The sequence below is a fragment of the Pan paniscus genome, chromosome 11, assembly GCF_029289425.2.
Source record: "Pan paniscus chromosome 11, NHGRI_mPanPan1-v2.0_pri, whole genome shotgun sequence".
Lineage (NCBI taxonomy): Eukaryota > Metazoa > Chordata > Mammalia > Primates > Hominidae > Pan > Pan paniscus.
The window spans coordinates 121144058-121165948 of NC_073260.2; the positions used below are offsets into that span (position 1 = coordinate 121144058).

Consider the following 21891-nt stretch of genomic DNA (forward strand, 5'->3'; position numbering starts at 1 on the left):
GGAAACATATGTAAATGTGCTAACCCATGGATCTCTCTCTCTCTCTCAAATTAATTCTGTAGCTGTCCATTTGTATATATATTAAACTAAATATGCGTTCATACTGGTGTCGCTGACTCTAATCTCATACCATGTAATTCATTTTAGTGTGGTTTATTATCATTAATGTCTCTATCCAACAATGAGAAACATGGCTTCCATCATCCATTTACTTGGTTGTACAAACCCAGTATACATATAAAGCAGCTTCAGAGTTGTTAGCCTATACCCTGCAAATCATTTTTAGTTAATTTTGTATATGGTGTTAGCTGTGGACCAAAGTTCATTTTTGAAAATATGGATATCCATTTGTTCCAACAATACTTGTTAAACTTCTTTCTTTACTTGGATGCCTTTGCATCTTTCTTGAAAATTGGTTATCTATTTATATATGGGTCAGTTTTGAAATTCTCTATTCCATTTCATTGGTGTGTTTGTTTGTCTTTACCCCAATAACATACTGTCTTGGTTATTGCACACTTACAGTAAGTCTTCAAATCAGGTAGTGTTAGCTCTCCTTTTTACTTTTTCTTTATCATAGGTGTTTTTGCTATTCTAAGTCCTTTGGATTTCCATATGAGTTTTAGAGTCAACTTTTCAATTTCTGTGAAAAAGCCTATTGGGATTTGGGATTTGGATTGCATTAGATCTGTAAATGAATTTAGCAAGACTTGACATGTTAACAATATTGGGTCATGTAACCCATGAACAAGTTATACCTCTTTACTTAGCCCTCTAATTTCTTTTAGAAGTATTTTTGTAGTTTTCAGTGTATAGATCTTGCACATCTTTTGTCAGATTTATTCCTAAGTATTTTGTGTTTGTGGATGCTATTATAAATTTATTTTTTTAATTGCAGCTTTTAGGTTTTAATAACTAGTAAGTAGATATACAATTGATTTAAATATTGATTTTGTATCTTGCAACCTTGTTAAACTCACTAGTTCTTGTAGTGATTTTATAGATGCTAACTTTCTGTCTAGATGATCATATTGTCTGAATATAATTTTATTTATTTCTTTAAAATCTAGATACTTTTTGTTTGTTTTATTTTGCTGATAGCACTAGCTAGAACGTCCAGCACAGTATTGAATAGAAGTGATGAAAGCAGACATCTGTCTTGTTCCCGATCATAGAGAAGAAATACTTAATTTTTCATCTTTAAATATGATGTTAACTACAAGTTGTTAATAGATTTCTTTTAATAGATGGAAAAAATTCTTTTATTGCTACTTTTCTGAGAGTTTTTATCAGCAATGGATGTTAGAATTTGTTAAATACTTTTAGGTGCCTATTTAGATGATTGTTAAGTTTTTCTTTTTCAGTTTCTTAGTATGGTAGATTACATTTAAGGTGGTCTGAAACCCTAAACAAGCTTTCAGATCCTGAGACTGACTCTACGTAGTTCTGATGTATTATCCTTTATGAATATTAGATTTAACGGTTTGAGATTTTTACATTTATGTACATGAGAAGTATTGGTGTGTGGTTTCCTTTTCTTGTAATATCTCCGTGTGTATTAAAGTAATGCTGGTCTCATAGCCTAGGTTGGGAAGTATTCTCTCCTCTGCAGTGTATGGGAAACATGTTAGTATTGTTAGTATTGTTTATTCTTTAAATGTTTGGTAGAAGTCATTTGAGCCGGAGTTTTCCTTGTGGGAAGGTTTTTGAATTACAAATTCAATTTCTTTAATACATATATCACCTTATTTGTTTCTTCTTGAGTGAGCTTAGGTAATTTGAGTCTTTCAAGGAATTGATTACTTCTACTATTAAATTCTCAAACTTATTGGCATAAAGTTGTTAAAATATTCCCATATTATCTTTAGATTCTGTAACGATGCCACCTCTCCTTCCTGGAATTCCTAATTTATATCTTTTAATTTCAGATCAGTCTGTCTAGAGGTTTATCAGTTTTGTCGACCATTTCAAAGAATGAGATTTTGTTTTCACTGATTTTTTTCTATTATTCTGTTTTCTATTTCAATGAATTTGACCATGATCCTTACTTTCTCTCTTCTCATTACTTGAGGCTTGATTTACTCTTGTACTGATTTCTCAGGGTGGAAGCAGAGGCTATTAAGTTAAGACCTTTCTTATTTTCTAATATAGATATTTAGTAGTATAAATTTCCCTATAAGTACTGTTTTAGTGGCTTACTACAAATTTTTATTTTTATTTTTTTTAATTTCGTTCAGTTTAAAATACTTTCTAATCCCCGTTTTTGTTTCTTCTTTGACCCTTTGGTTTATTTAGAAGTTTCATACTTATCTCCAAAATATTTGGGGATACTCTAGAGACCTTTCTGTTACTGTTTTCTAATTTAGTTCAATTGTGAGCAGATAACATACTGTTATAGCTTGAATCATTTTAAATTTGAGTCTTGTTTTATGGCCAGAATATTATAAATCTTGGTTTCTGTCAGTTTTTGATTCATATATTTTGAGCTCTGTTATTTGGTGCATAATCATTTAAAATTATTATGTCGTCTTGATGAATTGATCACTTTATCATTATGAAATTATTCTCTGTATTCCTAATAAGAGTTCTGTTCTGAAATCAACTTTCTTTCTGATACAGTATAGCCACTCTAGATTTCTTTTGACTGGTATTAATGTGGTATATCTTTTTCTATCCTTTTGCTTTTAACTTATATGTGTCTATATTTAATGTATATTTCTCACAGGCAGCATGTTGTTGTGTCTTGCTTTTTTAGGAGTCTATTAACCTCTGCCTTTTAATTTTTAATTGGAGTGTTTAGATCATTGGCATTTACTACTATTATTTTTGATATGGTTCCTTTTGTCATCTTGCCATTTGTTCTTTCTTTGTCCCATCTGTTCTTTCTTTCTCTTTTTCTACCTTCTTTCCGTTTTTACACCATATTTTTCATGGTTTCTAGACCCTTTAAGCATCTCTGTTGTCCTCTTGACCTAACTCCAATTTATTTAAAGATAGATATAGACTTACTGTATCAAGTTCTTCAAGACTGAAGTCTAATGTTGTCTAAGTATTTTTGACTGAGGATTTGTACAGGTCATTTCGTCAGTTCTAAAAAACACTGCTTGCTAATTTTGCATTTGCCATAATACTTAAATGTGAAAGTATATGAACATTGTAGTTGGTTTTGAATGACCTTTTTTAGGATCAACTGTCGGCTTCTGTGTTATTCCCATTCCCTGATGCAAGACTCTGAGGAGGTGACACACTGGAGCCTGAGGTGCTTATTTACGATCATATGGAGAACATCTTGGAGATGGCCAGCTTGTATTCTTAGGTTTATCAGTATGTTTCTGTCTTTATTCAAGGTCTTCTTTTTTTCCTTTTTATTTAGGGAGAGGAAAAAGAAAATATATACGTCATTAGTTTTTTTCATCTCTGTCTCTCTACCCATTCTTTCCCATGTAGAAGGCCTGGTAGAATATATTTTTCAAAAAATTGAGAAGCATTTCCCTATCCAATTTTAAGGAAATATATTTAATATGCCATCTGACATGGAGAGAGGGCATTCAGGTCTTGTGGTTTCTGCAGGTAAGTGCATCACATGAAGAAGGGTGAAAGGAGAGATAGGGTTAGGCTTGAATACTGCAGTGGTTACTTAATGAGGTTTTGAAACCGGCAAATCAGCACCTTTTAACTTCAAATCCTAGGAAGCAGGGTGGAACGAAGTCTATGTATGAACTCCTGAGAGGCCTAAACCTGAAATAGCTTTATGAACCCTGGCCTAGTACTGAAGAAAAATAACTTCTCCAAGTTCCCCCTTGCTTGAAGTTGCCTTCTTCTACGAGGATTTCCTTGGACTAGCTTTATTGCCAGAGGATTTTTGTTAAAGCACCTCTAGTTTCTAGAAGCTATATAAATCAGGGTATTCTTATTCATTCTGTGTTCTAAGTCTAGCTCTTAAAATTTCAAAGAAGCAGAATGTGGTACATCCCCATTAAATGCAGGTGCTTTCTGCCCTGTTTATTTCAAACAGTTGAATGTCTATAGTAGTTAGGACTGATGATTTGTAAGCTGATGAATGATGCCAAAAACTAAATGTCTCTTGAGTACAGTGGAGCCTATAGTCTAGTCTCCATGAATATTAGGGCAGTGTGCCAACTAAAGCTGGCTTAATTCTGCAAGCAGGAGCCCTTTGCAGAAGGATTCATGGTAATTAACCAATTCAAAGTGCAATATTTTCCTTTCATTAATGTGGCAGAAAACAACTAAATATCTACAGCAAGAATGTTTTTGACATTTTCATTTGCTGCTTGGAAAATAATGGATACTATGAATTGTGCTATAAAAGAAAACTGCTAGGATTTTGTCATTTCCATTTCAACTTTCTAACAAAAACGTGGATTACTCAATGAGCAATTTTTAAAAAAAAAAATTAATAGGAAGAGTTGGCTGCAGGAGTTACCAGAATTGATTGACATTTTGAGGTGCTTGGCTTGTAGGAGATTGTTAGGGAGTTTATTGGCTCAGGCTTCTTGCTTGTCACATCTCCTTCCCTGTATGTCTGAGTAATAGAATTCCAGTTGGGTGTGATCATTTCCTATCCTTTCTGTCTTCTCAAGTTCATTTTTATCCCAAATATTGCACACCATTTTGCTCTCTTCTCCTGTTTCTTTTGGGTTAAAGAAGTATTTATTTCAATTAGTTCATGCGAAGGATTGTTAACTTTTTACTTTTAAAAATGTACTTAGGGCCAGCCAACTGGCACGTAGTATTTTGAATAATTTTGGAACTAAGTGTCCATTGATGACAAATGTTTTGCTGAAGGAATTATTGAAGTATTTATTCATTTTAAGGTATATTCGTTTTGACATAAATACTCTTATCTGTTGATAGTGTTTATCTTTTTACTAAAAATATAATGCTTTTATAATCATACCTTTGATTTCTAGACTCTAGTTATTGAAAACTTGAAGATCACTCAAAATTTTTCCCTCCTTCAATTTTGACACACTTTCTGGGCTATATTCTTGCTTCTGTATGTTCTTTTATAAATTGGATATGTTTAGTTAGAAAAATACTGGTTGTAATTACCAGAAACCCATTTCAGCCTATCTGAAAATGGAAATCTAGAAGGATATTGGGATAACTTCTGAAATCACAAAGAACAACTTGGCTTCATGAAGAATTGTAATTTGCCATAGGTAAAGCTGTTAGGAACATAGGTAATACTCTTCCCATCTTTTATGCTTGCTTCTATCTAGATGTCTCTTACTTCTTTACACTTTTTAGTGTAAAGATGTACTTTTTAGTACTTTCAAGGATGTACATGACCAAATATAGTTACCTATCACTACTACTTAATCAATTAAAGTGACCAGCATAGAGACACCAGAGTGTCAGTCCCAGTCCTGAAAATAGCACGAGAGAAAATGTAGACCAACTGGGAGCAGATGATTCACTCTTGATCTAATTAGTTATTGTTGAGAGAGCAGCATCATGAAGTACAAATTTGGCTGCTGTGGCCCCACTCAGATAAAAGGCAGTGTTATCCTTTTTTTTTTTTTTTTTTTTTTTTTACGATGCAGATGCTTCTTAAGTATAAGGATATCAAAAGAAATTCTCTGTGAATGTGAATAATTATCCAATCAATAAATATAATTTTGTGTTTACATGTGTCAGGAACTGTGCTAATTGGTAGGGATTCAGTGGTGAATAAGGTAAATACAATATTGAGCTAACATTCTAGCAGAGTAAATGGAATTTGTGAAAATCGCCGTATAAATAAATAAAATGCAGTCATGAACTGCATAATGAGGTTTCAGTCAATGATGGACTGCATATATGACAGTGGTCCCCTAAGGTTATAATAGAGCTGAAACATTATTATAGCCAAGTGATGTCTTGATGATCCTGAACCTATGTAGGCCTAGGTTAATGTGTATGTTTGTGTCTTAATTTTTAACAAAAAAAAGTTTTAAAAGGAAAAAAATTAAATATACAAAAGGATTATGGAATAAGGATATAAAGAAAATATTTTAGTACAGCTGTACAGTGTATTTGTGTTTAAGCTGTGTTATCACAAGAGTCAGAGTTAAAACATTAAAAAGTTTATAAAGTAGAAAGGTTACAGTAAGCCAATGTTAATTTATTACTAAAGAATGAAAATTTATTTTTATAAATTTAATGTAGGCTAATTATACAGTGTTTATAAAGTCTATAGTAGTGTACAGTAATGTCTTAGGCCTTCGCTCACTCGTTGACTCACCCGGACCTGACTTCTAGTCCTATAGGCTCCATTTCTGTTAAGTGCCTAATACACATATACCATGTTTATCTCTTATACCATAGTTTTACTGTACCTTTTCTATGTTTAGATATGTAAGTACTTAACACTGTGTTTCAATTGCCTATAGTATTCAGCACAGTAACATAGTGAACAGGTTTGTAGCCTAGGAGCAATAGGCTATAGCATATAGCCTAGGTGTATAATAGGCTGTACCATCTAGGTTTGTGTAAGAACACTCTATGATGTTTACAACATGATGAAATTGCCTAATGATGCATTTCTTAAAACATATCCCTGTTGTTAAGCAATGCATGACTGTAACTGTGAAATGTGGTAAGTGCATTAAAGAAGACACCCATGGCTGAGCTAGAGAACTGGCATTTGGAGTGCAGAAGGAGGGTGGGGAGAAGGTAAGGACACTTACTGCACTGCTTTCTAAAGAGGTGACGTTTATCTTTAGACTCGAAAGATTAGGGAAGGATGTTCCTATCAAGGAAAGTGGAATGTACAAAGACCTTGAAGTACAAGGACTGTAGAAAGCTTAAGGAAATACAAGATGATCATTGTGGAGGAACATAGTAGAAGAATTTAGGATGAATTTGTCAACAACTAGCTTTTGTAGTGTGTACATAGACCAAGGCTCTGATTTAATTCCTTAGCATTTATTAGAAAATCTACCATGTTACAGAGATTGCTAGATTTGGTAAGCTTACATGCGAATAAGGTGAACATAAGGATGAGCCTTATAAAGGATGACACAATAATGATATAAGGCAGAGTGGGATATTCTGTTAGAAGCGTATTTGTTCATTTCTTAAATATTTATTGAGTGCTTTATTAAGTGTCAGACACTGATCTAGGCACTCAGGCCAGATAGTAAATAATTACTAATTATGTAGGACCTCTCTTCTCATGGGGCTTATCGGAGCCTTGTTACTCAAAAATACGATTCTCTGAATAGTATCGTCAGTCAACTATGAGATTGTTAGAAATGCAGAATCTCAGGCCCCACCCAGATGTACAGAATCAGAATCTCCATTGAGATTTCACATGATTAGTACAAATAGTATAGATTGAGAAACACTGTTCTAGAGCAGGGTTTGGCAGACTATGGCCTTGGTGCCAAATCCGCCTGGCTGCCTATTTTTGTAAATAATGTTTTATTGGGACAGCCATGCCCATTTGTTTACATATTATCTATGACTGCTTTCACAGGCAATGGGGCATTTGAGTAGTTGTGACAGGGACTCTAGCCCACAAAGCCTAAAATATTTACTACTTGGCCCTTTACAGACTTAGTGTCCCACCCTTTGTTCTAGTCCATAAACAAGGAGCGTGACAGATATTTTTACTTATTTGATTGTGAAAATCTTTACGGAATAGGCAATGTTTGAACAGTTCTGAAAAGCATTGGTTTAACACATTTTTAGCCTGTAATCTACAATACAAATGAAATACAGTTGACCCTTGAACAGTGTAGTGGTTTGGGGTGGCAGCACCCCCACCCAAGCACAGTCAGAAGCTAGCTATAACTTTCGACTCCCTCAGAACTTAACTATTAATAGGCTTGCCAATAACATAAACAGTTGATTAACACATATTTTCTATGTTATATGTATTATGTACTGTATTCTTACAGTAAATTAAGCTAGAGAGAAGAAAATGCTACCAAGAAAATCATAAGGAAGAAAAAGTATATTTACTATTCATTCAATGGAAGTAGATAATCATAAAAGTCTTCATCCTAGTTATCTTCACATTGAGTAGGATGAGAAGGAGGAAGAGTAGGGGTTGGTCATGCTGTCTTGGGGAAGTGGAAGAGGCGGAGGAGGTAGAAGGGGAGGCAGGCACACTTTGTGTGACTTTATGGAAGTACAGTTGACTCTTGAACAACATGGGCTTGAGCTACATGGATTCACTTATATTTGGATTTTTTTCAACCAAATGCAGATAAAAATACAGTATTATGGGATACACAACCCACATGTATGGGGCCGCCTTTTTGTATACTCGGCTTCTGCAGGGCTGACTTCAGGACTTGAGTATTCAGTGATTTTGTATATATTGATTTAGGTATACATGGGTTTGGTAAACTTACACGCTAACCTGGAACTAATCCCCCATATATACTAAGGGACAACTGTACATTGTAATTTGTATCTGACTTTTTTGCTTTATCTTTTCTCTAAAAATGTTTCTTTACAGTACCAACCCTTCTTCCACTGTTTACTTTAGTTTTAGCGCCCATGTCATAGAAGCATCCAAGTCATAAAAGAAACCAAAAGCTATCTTGAGTAATTGGAACCCTTCTGCCATATTGTCTAATTTAACTTTGTTTTCTGGCATTGCTTCTACATCTTCTTCCTCATTATCTGGCATTGGTTCAGATGCACTCAAGGAATTCAAGTCATATTCTGTTAATTCCTCTGGTGTGGTGTCTGTTCTTGGATTTCTCCAAGATCCATGTCTTCAAACCTTTCATCCATTACCTTTTTTTTGGCCACATCTACAAGCTCTTTCATGACTTCCTTGCTTGGCACTGTTCTAAATCTTGTGAAGTCATGTACAAAGTCTGGACAGAGTTATGTCCAACAGGAATTTATGGTTTTGGCTTTGATAGCTTTCACAGGTTTTTCTATAACAACCATGGTCTCTTCAATGGTGTAATCTCTTCAGACTTTCATGATGTTCTCTCTACTGGGGTTCTCTTCCATAGTATCGACAGGCCTTTCCATTGAGTACTATGTGCCTTAAAAATCCTTATGACCCTTTATCTAGAGGCTGAATTAGAGATAATGTGTTTGGGGGCAAGTAGATCAGTTTGATGCCTTTGGTACTGAACTCATGGGGTTCTGGGTGACTGGGGCATTGTTCAATATCAAAAGAACTTTGAAACACAGGCCGTTTATTTACAAGGTACTTCTTGACTTCAGGAACAAAGAATCAGTGGAACCAATCCAGAAAGCTGTTCTCATCTTCTTAGGCAGTGTGGCAAAAGAGCTTCCCATTTTACAACCAAAAGCTTAGCTGGTGTTTATCTTTCTTCTTCATGGCTTGGGGAACAGATTTATAGATAAGACCAGTCCTGATCATAAACCTGACGGCATTTGCACAAATAGTGGAGTTGGTCTGCTGCTTCCTCCCTTAAATCCTAGTGCTTCTCTTCCTTACTCATATGTGTTCTTTGTGGCATTTTTCCTCAGAATAGAGCACTTTCTTCTGCATTAAAAACCTGTTCATAAGAGATATGCTTTCTCCTCGATGATTTTCTTAAATTTGTCTGGGAACTCGTCCGCTGCTACTTGGTTGGCAGAAACTGCTTCTCTTGTTGTCTTGACATTTTTAAGCCAAGCCTCTTTCTAAAATTACCAAACCATCCTTTGCTGGCATTAAATTCTTCAGCTTTAGATCATTCACCTTCCTTTTGCTTTAAATTGTCATATAATGACAACTTTTTCTTGAATTATATTAGAATCTATAGGTATGCTTTTCTTATAGCAATCCTGCACCCATATAAAAGCTGCATTTTCAATATGACAGAAAAGGGTAATTTGCAAAAAGTGCGGGGTTTTCATACCTGTTGGCGTAGCTGTAGTGACAGCTTCATAAATTTTCTTTTCTTTTTTTTAAATCATTCTTATGCTGTGTTCATGCCTTTGGTACTGAACTCATGAAAAAGTGGGCAACCTCAGCTGCAGACCTTAATCTATGGTACATATGAAACAATTCAACTTTTTGTTGTAATGTAACTTTTCTCAGCTTCTTGGGAGCACTTGCAGCATCACTAGTGCTGCTTCATATGAGACCCATGGTGTTATTCCAGGTTTATAGCATTGCACTGAATATGATGAAAAATACGTGAGAACTGTAAGAGATCACTTTTTACTGTGATACACAATTTACTGGAAAGATGAACTGCTCACTCAGAGATGATTAGCATCACAGGGTAGATAGTCCCAGCACTTGAGCTCACTCACAATAGCAACACAAGGTGGCTACAAAATTATTACAGTTGCACAGTAGGTATTATAGTTAATTTTATGCAGTTATTATTTAATACTGCATCTTTACATTTGTTTACACTTCTCTTGACTGCAAATGGTACCGTGTGCATTCTAAGTTCTTTTGTAAGGTTTGATACATTTTAACTTTTTATAATGGATTTATATATATTTTATGGTAGTAAATGATAAAACAGACCAGTACCTACATATATTTTATGCATCATGACATACCTTCATCTTAATTTTTTGATATTTCTGGGGGACTCATTCTTTATGTGATTTTTTTTTTCAAATTGTTACACATCTCTAAAAAATGTTCCAATATATTTTTTGGAAAAAAATCCACATATAAGTGGACCTGCACAGTTTAAAGCTGTGTTCTTCAAGGGTCAACATTACATTGAAGTCTGATATATAAAACATATTTAAAAATTCAAAAGAATGAATCAGACACAATTATGGCAAGTGGAGGGCAGACCTAGGAAATTAAAAATATTGGTGTCATTGTGATGAAATAACAGGATAACAATAGTATACATTTATTTATCTAAAAAAATTTTACCAAGTGCCTTTGAGGCACAAATGTTCATTTGATGGTAATGGTATTTTGAAGATTGCTAAGACTTATGTTTATATCTCTATCTTATTTCTGAGGAAACTGATACTAAAATTAAAGCAAAAGTGTTTTGCCAGTGAGTACAACAGTAGTAGAGCTGGAATTAACTGGGATCTATGCTTTCTAATTAAGCTGATTAAAATTTACTCAATCAAAGAGATTTAAGGAGATTGATGGTTACAGCCTAGCATGCTATCCATCTTTCATTCCAGGCTTTAACTTAGAACACTCTGCTATTAATTATCCTGAGTATTAGATTTACATGTAAGATTTCTTTTGAAAGTCTTTCAAAACATCATTTTATTCTCTTACATACCCTTTTCTTGTTGAAAATTATATTGGTCACTCTGAATACAAAGAGTATTTCTGTTATGACACTGATGATTTGAATATAGAAATCACTTGCTTGAACAGCTATGACTGATAAGTAACTAAGAAAACTTGGGAACCTCAGTGAACCTGGTAACCTAAGTCAACTAAGGTTTGAGACTTTAAGAGTTGTCAATGGGATTATTATCTTGGCTCTGCAAGTGGGCCGTGGGTTGGAAGCCACTGCTTAGACAGAAACCTGTTACTTTGTGGGCTGCTTCAAAGAGATTGAGGGCTTTGAAATAGGGAGATATCAAGTCCATCTCTCTATTGTTTAAAGCAAATGTAAAGCAGATGTATAGCAGCCGCTAAGATACATGTGCTATATAGTAAATTAAAAGAGGGCATGGAGATGTGTAGCTACCCAGAGTACCACTGAGCCACTATCTTTTAATTATCGGCCTGCCCAAATACTTTTCAAGTGAATGTAGTTCAGGCAAGCCAGAATATAAGAGGGAAATGGGTTAGGATGAGATTAGCACCTCCAGGAGCCTAGAGGGAAAAATGCCTTATCTAGTCCAGTGGAAAAATACCTGGGGCTTCACATCCTACAATCAGACAGTGTTCAGGTTTTATGAGAAACTGAGGTTTCTAGAAAATCCGAAAATAGTTGTCAATTTATATCTATCTCCACAGACACACACAATTATATTATATTATATATATTTGTATATTATATATATAGTATTGGTATATATTAAGATTACATATTAAACATTTTCTTTAACCTAAATTTTTAGTTAATCATAAGAATAACTAAAAATTGGCCGGGCGCGGTGGCTCACGCCTGTAATCCCAGCACTTTGGGAGGCCGAGGCGGGTGGATCACGAGGTCAGGAGATCGAGACCATCTTGGCTAACACGGTGAAACCCCGTCTCTACTAAAAATACAAAAATTAGCCGGGCGTGTTGGCGGGCGCCTGTAGTCCCAGCTACTCGGGAGGCTGAGGCAGGAGAATGGCGTGAACCCGGGAGGCGGAGCTTGCAGTGAGCCGAGATCGCGCCCCTGCACTCCAGCCTGGGGGACACAGCGAGACTCCGTCTCAAAAAAAAAAAAAAAAAAAAAAAAAAGAATAACTAAAAATTAAAAAGAAATGTTTTAAAGAAATTAAAACTTTTTTGGGGCCCTAGAGAGTATTAGAGAGTATTATGGGCCCTTGGCACTGTGCCTAATGGGTAAGTTAGCCCTGTCTATCTCTAAGCATTTGTTTGAATGAGAATATCTAGTATCTAGAACAATTGAGAAACTCATCCTTGGCAAAAATACGCTTTATTTGTGGAACTATTCATTTCATGTAAATGTTTTAAATTTTTAAAAAACTTTCTTTTATTTACTTTGTCATTTAAATCTGTTGTAGTTTGGGGACAGATAGGTTTCCACAGTCTTTAAATATAGCTAGAAAGACCTTTATATTCTGTTGGTTGTGTGGCAGTGAGATCAGACTAACTTCAAAAATTGGGAAATGAGAATTCAGATCATTTGAGATTTTCTGAATTTTCTATTCTTTTTATTTTGACTTGAATAAAAATAAGCAAAGTAAGGGTTATGAAGGACAGCATAGTAGCAGGGTATTGCTGATATTTTGCTTGTTCATGAAAAAGGAAAAGTATGGGAGGAAAGACTTTGTAAAATAAATTTTAAACGTTTTTACTTAACTTCAGAAACTCTACAAAACTTGTGATATTGTGAATACTTTCAAAGTGTTCCATCATCATTATAAGATCTTAAAGTTCTGAGATATTCTATCAAAATTATTTAGCACTACCTATTCATTCAACTCAAGCTGATAAATTATACAAGTTGGGGATGGGGAGAAAAGAGGAGAAATAGAAATTGAAAGAGTGAGAGAGAATAAGAACAGTTTAAAGTAATGTGTGCAAGAGCTTTTGCTACTTGCCTTAATGTAATGCCTTGATGTAATACCTTGATGCTGGATTGATTCTTCTGCCATAAACAGTGATAAAACCGAACAAAATATATGAGGCAACTTTTCACATGTTGGACAACAGACAGTGCAAGACTGTGATTATTGAGAGAAGGCAGATACATAAAAAAAGCCCCACATTTGCTCTGCATTTCTGCCTAGGGACATTTTCCTGACTATGTAACAAGGACTTGGAGTCCAAGCAGAAACAGTGGCACCTCTGAGCTGAGAAGGCAGAGACCAGAATCTAGGCCTCTTGAAGCAGCTGGAATCTGGAGCGGGGCACCAGAAGGGTGAAGGCTGCACAGAAATGGGGATCCAGAATTCTGAATATGGATTCCCTTCAAGTCATGGCTGAGTGATGAACTGCACATATGGCAAGTCAAACTGTGGGCTTACCAGAGAGTTCCTGCTATGGATCTGAGAATGAAAAGATATGGTACCGGTTTCTGGTAGATGTTGGAGCTGTGTCCCAAGAACACATCATAGGCATCCAGCTGAGAAAAAAAAAAAAGTCCATAACTTAGTTAAGGACCACATCCTAGAGTAAGAATGTCCAACCTAACATGTCTACCCTAATATGTTTAAAACTAGATCTCAACAAAATCCACCAGGAAGACATATAGAAGTTTAATTCTGCCAAAAGAGAGGAGCTTGAGAAACACCTTGGGATTTTCTCAAATTCATCCTAACAAAACATAAACAAATTCAGGGTGTTTAGACAGTAATTATACTGCCTGAGAACAAAGATTACCATTCTTCAGAGGATCATAGCAGAATCCATGTTCTCTGCATTGTATTATTTATATAATAACAATATATATTTATATATATATCATATTATTATATAATAAAATATATATTTATATATAGTATTATTATGTAATAACAATATATATAGTATATATTTATATATTATATTGTATTATATATTTATTATATAGTATAGTATATAATAAATTACTGCACGTGCAAAAGAAAAGTGAAAAGTATGACCAATAGTCAAAATAAAGTCAATAGCAGTAGACCTTGAGATGGCCTAGTTGTTGAGTTTAGCTGAAAAAGGTTCATGTATGCATACCAATAAAAGGACTTAAACAAATTGTGGTCTTAATGAGTAAACGGGTTAGAAATCTTGGCAGAGAAATGGAAACTACTAGTGTTCTATACCAGTGGTCCCCAACCTTTTTGGCACCAGGGACCGGTTTTATGGAAGACAATTTTAACATGGACTAGGGGGTGGAGGAATGATTCAAATACATTACATTTATTGTGTGCTTTATTTCTATGATTATTACATTGTAATATATAATGAAATAATTATCTACTCATCATAATGTAGAATCAGTGGGAGCCCTGAGTTTGTTTCCCTCCAGCTAGACAGTCCCATCTGGGGGTGACAGGAGACAGTGACAGATCATCAGGCATTAGATTCTCATAAGAAACATGCAACCTAGATCCCTCGCATGAGCAGTTCACAACAGGGTTTGCACTCCTATGAGAATCGAATGCTGCCGCTGCTCTGACAGGAAGCAGAGCTCAGGCAGTAATGTGAGCAATGGGGAGTGGCTGTAAATAGAGATGAAGCTTCACTGGCTCACCTGCTGCTCACCTCCTGCTCACCTCTTGCTCACCTCCTGCTGTGTGGTCTGTTTCCTAACAGTCCATGGACTGGTACCTGGGTGGGTTCCACAGACAGTTGAGGGGTTGGGGACCCTTGTTCTATACCACTGTAGGATGACTATAGTTATCAATTATTTATAGTTTCAGATAGCCAGAAGAAGGGTATTGGATGTTTGTAATACAAAAAAAAAAAAAGATAGGTATTTGAGATGATGGATATGCTAATTACACTGACCCGATCATCATACATTATATGTATTGAAACATCACTGTGTACCTCATGAATACGTCAGTTAAAAAAAATCACTCATTTATAAACATAGATGGAATTATGACTGAATTTTTCAGTTAAATGAGCCAATAAACTGTCTTTCGTGCTTAAAAGTAAAAACAGAAACGTTGTTCATAAACATGGTATAAAAGTTGTAAATAAAATATAAGTAAATCCAATTGTATAGTATATTTGAAAAAGATCATTATTCCAAAATAATTGAATGATGGGTTTTTTTGGTTTGTTTTAATAAATTCTACTGTGTATGAAAAGCTAAGTGAAAATTCAAGAACTGAAAAGAACAATAACTAATTAAAAATTTGTTTTACGATCTCCAACATGCTATTAAGAAATATCATTCAACTTGATGCATATCAGTGAAATTTATTCAATCTGATTAACTTAGAAGAAAATTAAAGAAAAATGAACAGAGATTCAGGGACCTAAGGTACAATACCTCATGGTCTAGTATATGTATAATTGCAATTACAGAGGTGAAGAGCATGAAAATGGGGCATGAAAAGTATTTAAGAAATAATTGTTGAAAATTTTCCATTTTTGATTAAGAATACATTGACTTATACATCCAATAAGTTCAGTAAACCCCAAGCAGTATGAATATACTATAATGTGCCACATTAAACAGCTGAAATATCTAATCGTTATTTCAGTGGGTTCTATGTGTTCCACATTATTCAGGAAGAAGCAGCTAACTTTGTTTCACATGGGGAACGATATGGTACAGAGAAGATAGGGCTATTTTATACATTTGAAAATGTTGAATCATAAGGTTTTGCTGAATCTGTGGGTCTATTTAAAACTAAAGAACAATGTTTTTCAAATCATAAAAGTAATGCAGGCTCATTGGAGAAAATACATGACCATACAGATATATAAAATTTGCCTCTGATCACAAGGCCTTTGACACTTTTATCCTACCACATTTCTAGTTTGTTTGTTTTTGCCACGTAGTAGGGAATCATTAAACAAAAACAAATTTTCTTTTCTTTTTTGAGACACGGTCTCATTGTGTTGCCAGGCTGGCGGGCAGTGGTGTGTGATCATGGCTCACTCAACCTCTGCCTCCTGGACTTAACCCATCTTCCCACTTTAGCCTCCCAAGTAGCTGGGACCACAGATGGTGGGACACCATGCCTGGCTAAGTTTTAAAATTTTTAAATTTTTCGTAGAGACAGGGTTTTGCCTGTTGCCCAGGCTGGTCTTGAACTCCTGAGCGCGAGTGATCTACCTGCCTTGCTCTCCCAAAGTGCTGGGATTACAGGTATGAACCGCTGTGCCTGGCCAACAAAAAAACATTTCTTATTAAGGCATACTACTCTCTAAAACAAGCCCTAAACTCTCATCGCCACTTGAAGTTTTTATCTTGAGACTAGTATTATTCTTTTTGTGAGAAAATCTCAGGATGTGAATTCAATCTATATGTATTATATATGTATAATTTTAGAGATATACCAATTATAGATGAGAAATTATGGAATTGCAGAGCATGAAAATAGCTTGTATTTGCCATTTCTGTATTATAAAAACTGAATACATAGTTTCTTTTTTAATTATTAAGACAGTCAATTATGGGCCGGGCGTGGTGCCTGTAATCCCAGCACTTTGGGAGGCCGAGGCGGGCGGATCACGAGGTCAGGAGATCGAGACCATCTTGGCTAACACGGTGAAACCCCGTCTCTACTAAAAATACAAAAATTAGCCGGGCTTGGTGGCAGGAGCCTGTAGTCCCAGCTACTCGGGAGGCTGAGGCAGGAGAATGGCGCGAGCCCGGGAGGCGGAGCTTGCAGTGAGCCGAGATCGCGCCACTGCACTCCAGCCTGGGCGACAGAGCCAGACTCCCTCTCAAAAAAAAAAAAAAAAAAAGTCAATTATGTAATTACAGTGACTCTACTGTTGCTATTTATCATTCTTCCTCCCACACATTTGGGAAGATGATGCCCTACTGAAGATTTTTCACAGACACCTCTGGGTCTTTAAATTTTTTTCTCATTGAGGTGATATTTGGACAAAATGAAATTGAAGTGATTTTGTACCTGAAGTTCACCAGGGACAGCCTCCTAGTTCTTCTTTTTTTTTGAGACGGAGTCTCGCTGTGTCGCCCAGGCTGGAGTGCAGTGGCGCGATCTCGGCTCCCTGCAAGCTCCGCCTCCCGGGTTCACGCCATTCTCCTGCCTCAGCCTCCCGAGCAGCTGGGACTACAGGCGCCCGCCACCGCGCCCGGCTAATTTTTTGTATTTTTAGAAGAGACGGGGTTTCACCGTGTTAGCCAGGATGGTCTCGATCTCCTGATGCCGTGATCCGCCCACCTCGGCCTCCCAAAGTGCTGGGATTACAGGCGTGAGCCACCGCGCCTGGCCTCCTTGTTTTAAATATATTCTAAGATTTTGTTCTTTTTAAAAATTACCTTAAGATATATATATATATATCAAAAAATATATATATATATCAAAATATATAATACATAAAATGAAATATACCCTTTTAAAAAATGTTGAGTTGAGTTTTTAAAATTTATATCCATGGAACCACCACCATAATCAAGTTGTAGAACATTTTTATACTTCCGCAAGCTCCCTTGTACCCGTCCCCAGCCCCAGGCAAACACTGATCTGCTGATCTACTTTCTGTCTCTCTAGATGAGATTTCTGTTTTCTAGAATTTCACATAAATGGATTAATAAAGCATTGTGTACTCTTGTGTCTGGTTTCTTTTGCTCAGCCCAATGTTGAGACTCACTCATGTGCTATGTGTATGAATAGCATATGAATAGTTCTTTTTATTCCAGAGTACTATTTCATTTTATGAGTATACTACAGTTTGTCCGTTCACCTCTTGATGTATATTTGGTTTTCAGTTTTAGCTGTTATGAACAAAGTTTCTATGAATGTTTGTAAGTCTTTGTTTAGACAAATGTCTTCATTTTTGTTAGATCAATACTTAGGAGTGGAATATTGGGTCATATGGTTACTATATGTTTGACTTCAGAAGCACCTTTCAAAGTGCTTCCTGAAGTGGTTGTACCGTTTGAAAACATTCCTTCCTTCACAGAGAGCTCCAGTTGCTCTGTATCTACCCATTGTTTTAAAGTTGAATAGAATTCTCAGCATATGTTTGGATAGTGTTAAATTGATATTAAGGAAGAAGCCTGTAGTCATCAGGAGTCTGCATTTAGTCTGACTAAACTGTAGGATAGTTCTACAATAAGGAAATAACTTATTTTTTGTCTTTTATCTTCCCAAGGTTGTCAGTTTTCACATAGATCTTTATTTTCTTGACAAAAGTACTATTTTTATAGAGGTTTTTAATTATTTTTTAAAATATAGCTCCATTGTCACAGTCCAGATAGGCAATCCTACTGTAATTATATAGAAATTACATTTCTGAAATACATTTCTCCTTCTGAATCCATTTATTTTTATAAAACCTCCTGAACTGCAGTGTCTTATATATAGCAGATATCTTACACAGTACAGGTGTTCAGTCAGTGCACATTTTTTGAATACCATATTTTCTCTTGATAATATATATTATTTACCATTCAAGCTAGTAGCTAAATTGGACAAAACTGTAAAATAATAAGCCTGACTTATTTTGGAGTCTTCTTAACTGGCATAATGAATGATTCAAGTTGTTGAATTTGATCTGTAAATCACTTAAAAGATCTTTGATTCCCAGTAGCATCAAAGGTAGAAAAGAGTTGCTTCTAATAAGGCAGAAGGGTTTCTCCTTTGCTTTGTCTAACAATTCAAAATAATCTTGTAAGGTTGGGCAGATCTACCCCATGCCAGGGTGGAATAGCCACAGTGTTTCTGTGTTTGACTTTAGGTCATCGCTTCTCTTTTAAAATACACACACATGTGAACTTCCACCATTACCACCACCATTACCAACAACAGCAACACAAAGCCCAAGTTTGTTTCAGGGTCAGTTTGGGAATGTAGAAAATAGCCATTGTTGACTCTGGAGTCAGCCCTGCTGGGCTGAAACAAGACTAGTTTTCATTTTGGGTGAGTGGGATAATGTCCATTGCTATTTGTGCCCGGAAGATTTAGCTAAAGAGTTTTCACCTGAGATAAATCCCATGGGTTCAGTTTTGTTCTCCAGCCTCTTGTCATACTAGTAATTTTTAGGGCTGCTCCTGCCTTCCCTTAGGTACCTTTTCTACTCTGAAGAACAAATCAGGTCTTCTTATCCAAATGCCTCCTTAGATTTTTTTTTTTTTAGAAAAGTCACTTACAACACTATCATGATCCCCAGGAAAATATAGAAGAGCACAGTCTCTGGCTTCAGAGTTCCTATCAGTTCCTGTCAGCAGAACTGTATATCCTGTTGTTGGAATAAAATTGCCTGCTAGAGTAATTTTGTGATAGGCTCTCTTAGGTGCCATTGCATTAGGAATAGAAGACCAGAGGGGCAGAGGGAAAGAAAATATATTAGAGGTGATGTGAGTGGAAGCCAGCATTCGTCTGTGAGGGCTTACTTCCCATATGTGATCTGTGTCACACAGCAACTCTACCTACAAAGACAATAAACGAGCTCCATGCTTTGATTTGTCCATCTGTAAACAGAGTAATACTACCTGTGTCATCAGGTTAATGGGATAACCAAATGAATTCATATAGGTCAAGGACTTGAAATGCTGAGAGTTTTAATCTTCTGCTATTCTGTACAACAATAAGAACTAGATAGAGTATTTGCTTTAAAAATGCACGCACCTTCTGTCATATATTTTTACAAAATAGACTAGAAGATGTTAACCAGGGTTATTTCTATGGAGTTGGATGTTTGGTAATTTAAATGTTCCTTTTTTCTATAATAAAGTTTATTTTACTGTAAATTTTAGATGAAAGGAGGATATTCAGCTCTTTACAAGTAATGCTGCCTAACAGTTGCATTTAATCAATAGGGGTTTCTTCTCCATTGTTTTTGTTAGCTTTCTCCACTTGGTTTTGACCGGCTCCTCAAGACTTTGTAAGCTTTGAGTTTAGAACATACTGTAAACCTTTAACAAGATGATCTGAGTAGTTCTTTAGAGGTTCATTAATATCTTATTGCTGTCGATTGTGGCTTAGATAGTTATTCTCAGTGTTTGTTCTGGCTCAGTCACTGAATGTGGCCATCCTGCAGGGGACAGTCAGTCCAGAGCCTCAGGAGATACTGTATTGATTATTTATTGCCTTCTTGTTTTTTTTTTTTTTTTTTTTTTTGGCACATAGTAGAAATATTTATCTCTGAGAGTCCACAGATTTCATTACTCCTTAGGCTAGTTTCTGTTGTAGCCACAGAACTTTACAGATGAGAAAGATCCATATTTGCTGGTTTCAGATTTGACCCAAGGATATCTTTGGTTGTGCAGATCAGGATCTAAGGGATTTAAATGGACAGAATGCTTTCTGACATCTTGGATCATCTGAAGAAAAGAACCAGGAATGAATGGAGGTAAGGAAGTAAAGGAAAGAATAGTAGTGATGAATAAAGGCAGTTATGGAAGGATACAGGGGTTTATAGAAATAATTACTGACTTTGCTGTGGAACCTGCCTCTTAAAACTTACTCCTCTTCTTTTATCTATGTGGGATACGGTGATGCAGCTGAAAGACTCTAAAATCTACAGTTAGTTTGGGGGAAGATAGAAGTCAAGTTACTGCTTACTTAAAATGACCTTAGACAAGTCTCTTAACCTTTTTCAGTTTCTTCATGTGTAAAATACAGTTATTAATAAAAAATATCTATACTACCTCTTAAAAGGGCTGTTGTGGGGTTCAAATAAAATAATGTATGTAAAAATATTTTGTAAATAGTAAAGCTGTAGCTAAGTATTTGATGGTGATATTTATGACTGCAATTGGTCTTCACAACTACTGTAGCTTTCTTATGTTGCTCTGGGCTTCTGTGTTCACATTTCAGCTGTCCTCTGTGTAGGGGCATTTGGTTTCATGAACCGTAGAATGTCCTGTTAGTACTCAACCTGTGTATGAGTGTTTTCCTGGCCTTGATCATTCTCCCAAGTGGTGAAAGCTGCTGATTGGTGTGCTTCATTGCAAAAATCTGGAAGAAGGCAGCACACATGGTGAGAGCTTTAATCTATGCTGGCTAACTGAAGGATGGTTGGAGGCTGGGAGGCAGTTCTGAGGAACAAGTGGTGCTGTGGGCCCCGATGTTCTTTCTGCCACATTTAGCTAGTCTCCCTCATTTGCCTTCATGTGCAATGATGACAAACTTCCTTATAATTTTGAGTGCGGTAGGAGGAGAAGAAAAAGGTGATTGATTTCACAAATGCAGAGGTTGTGGTTGGAATTTTACAGTTTGCCTTCCATGTGAGCAAGTTCTGCATCTGCAGATTCAACCAATTATGGATTGAAAATATTTGAGTGTGAAAAACAATAAAAAATTATTAAACATTCTACATATAACAAAGTTTCATATGTACCCCATACATATGTACAAATATAATTAATAAAAAATGAAAAATACAGTGTAACAACTATTTACATAGAATTTACAGAATTTTATATGAGGGACTAGAGCATCCATGGATCTTTGTATCCTCAGGGGATCCTGGAAGCAATACCCTGCAGATACCAACGGAGAACTGCAGGTTGTTAAAGGTACAGTAAATTTAATCATGCACTTAGTTCTCAGAAGAGGACAGCAGGATAAGTTGATACTTTACAGACTTATTTGGTATTTTATTACCATATTGATTCAGGTTAATGCTCATTTGGCCCAGGTAAGAAGGGTTTGCCTCAGTGTCAAAAAGCCAGAGCATGGATTACAAATAGCAGTTTTTATTAA

The 21891-nt window shown here is 35.8% G+C and overlaps 1 protein-coding gene across 11 annotated transcripts in view; it reads left to right on the forward strand.

Annotated features, from left to right (window-relative positions):
* The window catches only part of RFX3 (regulatory factor X3), a 308074-nt gene that overhangs the window by 84633 nt on the left and 201550 nt on the right, over positions 1–21891 (forward strand). The window contains exon 2 of one of the 11 annotated variants that reach the window (XM_055092194.2): positions 20454–20536. The exons of 8 other annotated variants lie outside the window; for them this stretch is intronic. In XM_055092194.2, the coding sequence (XP_054948169.1) occupies positions 20527–20536 (10 nt within the window). In that variant the 5' untranslated portion in view covers positions 20454–20526. Of the gene's footprint in view, positions 1–39; positions 20537–21891 lie in introns of those variants that run through there. 2 more of the 11 variants (XM_034967072.3, XM_055092190.2) reach the window with 2 other exon arrangements.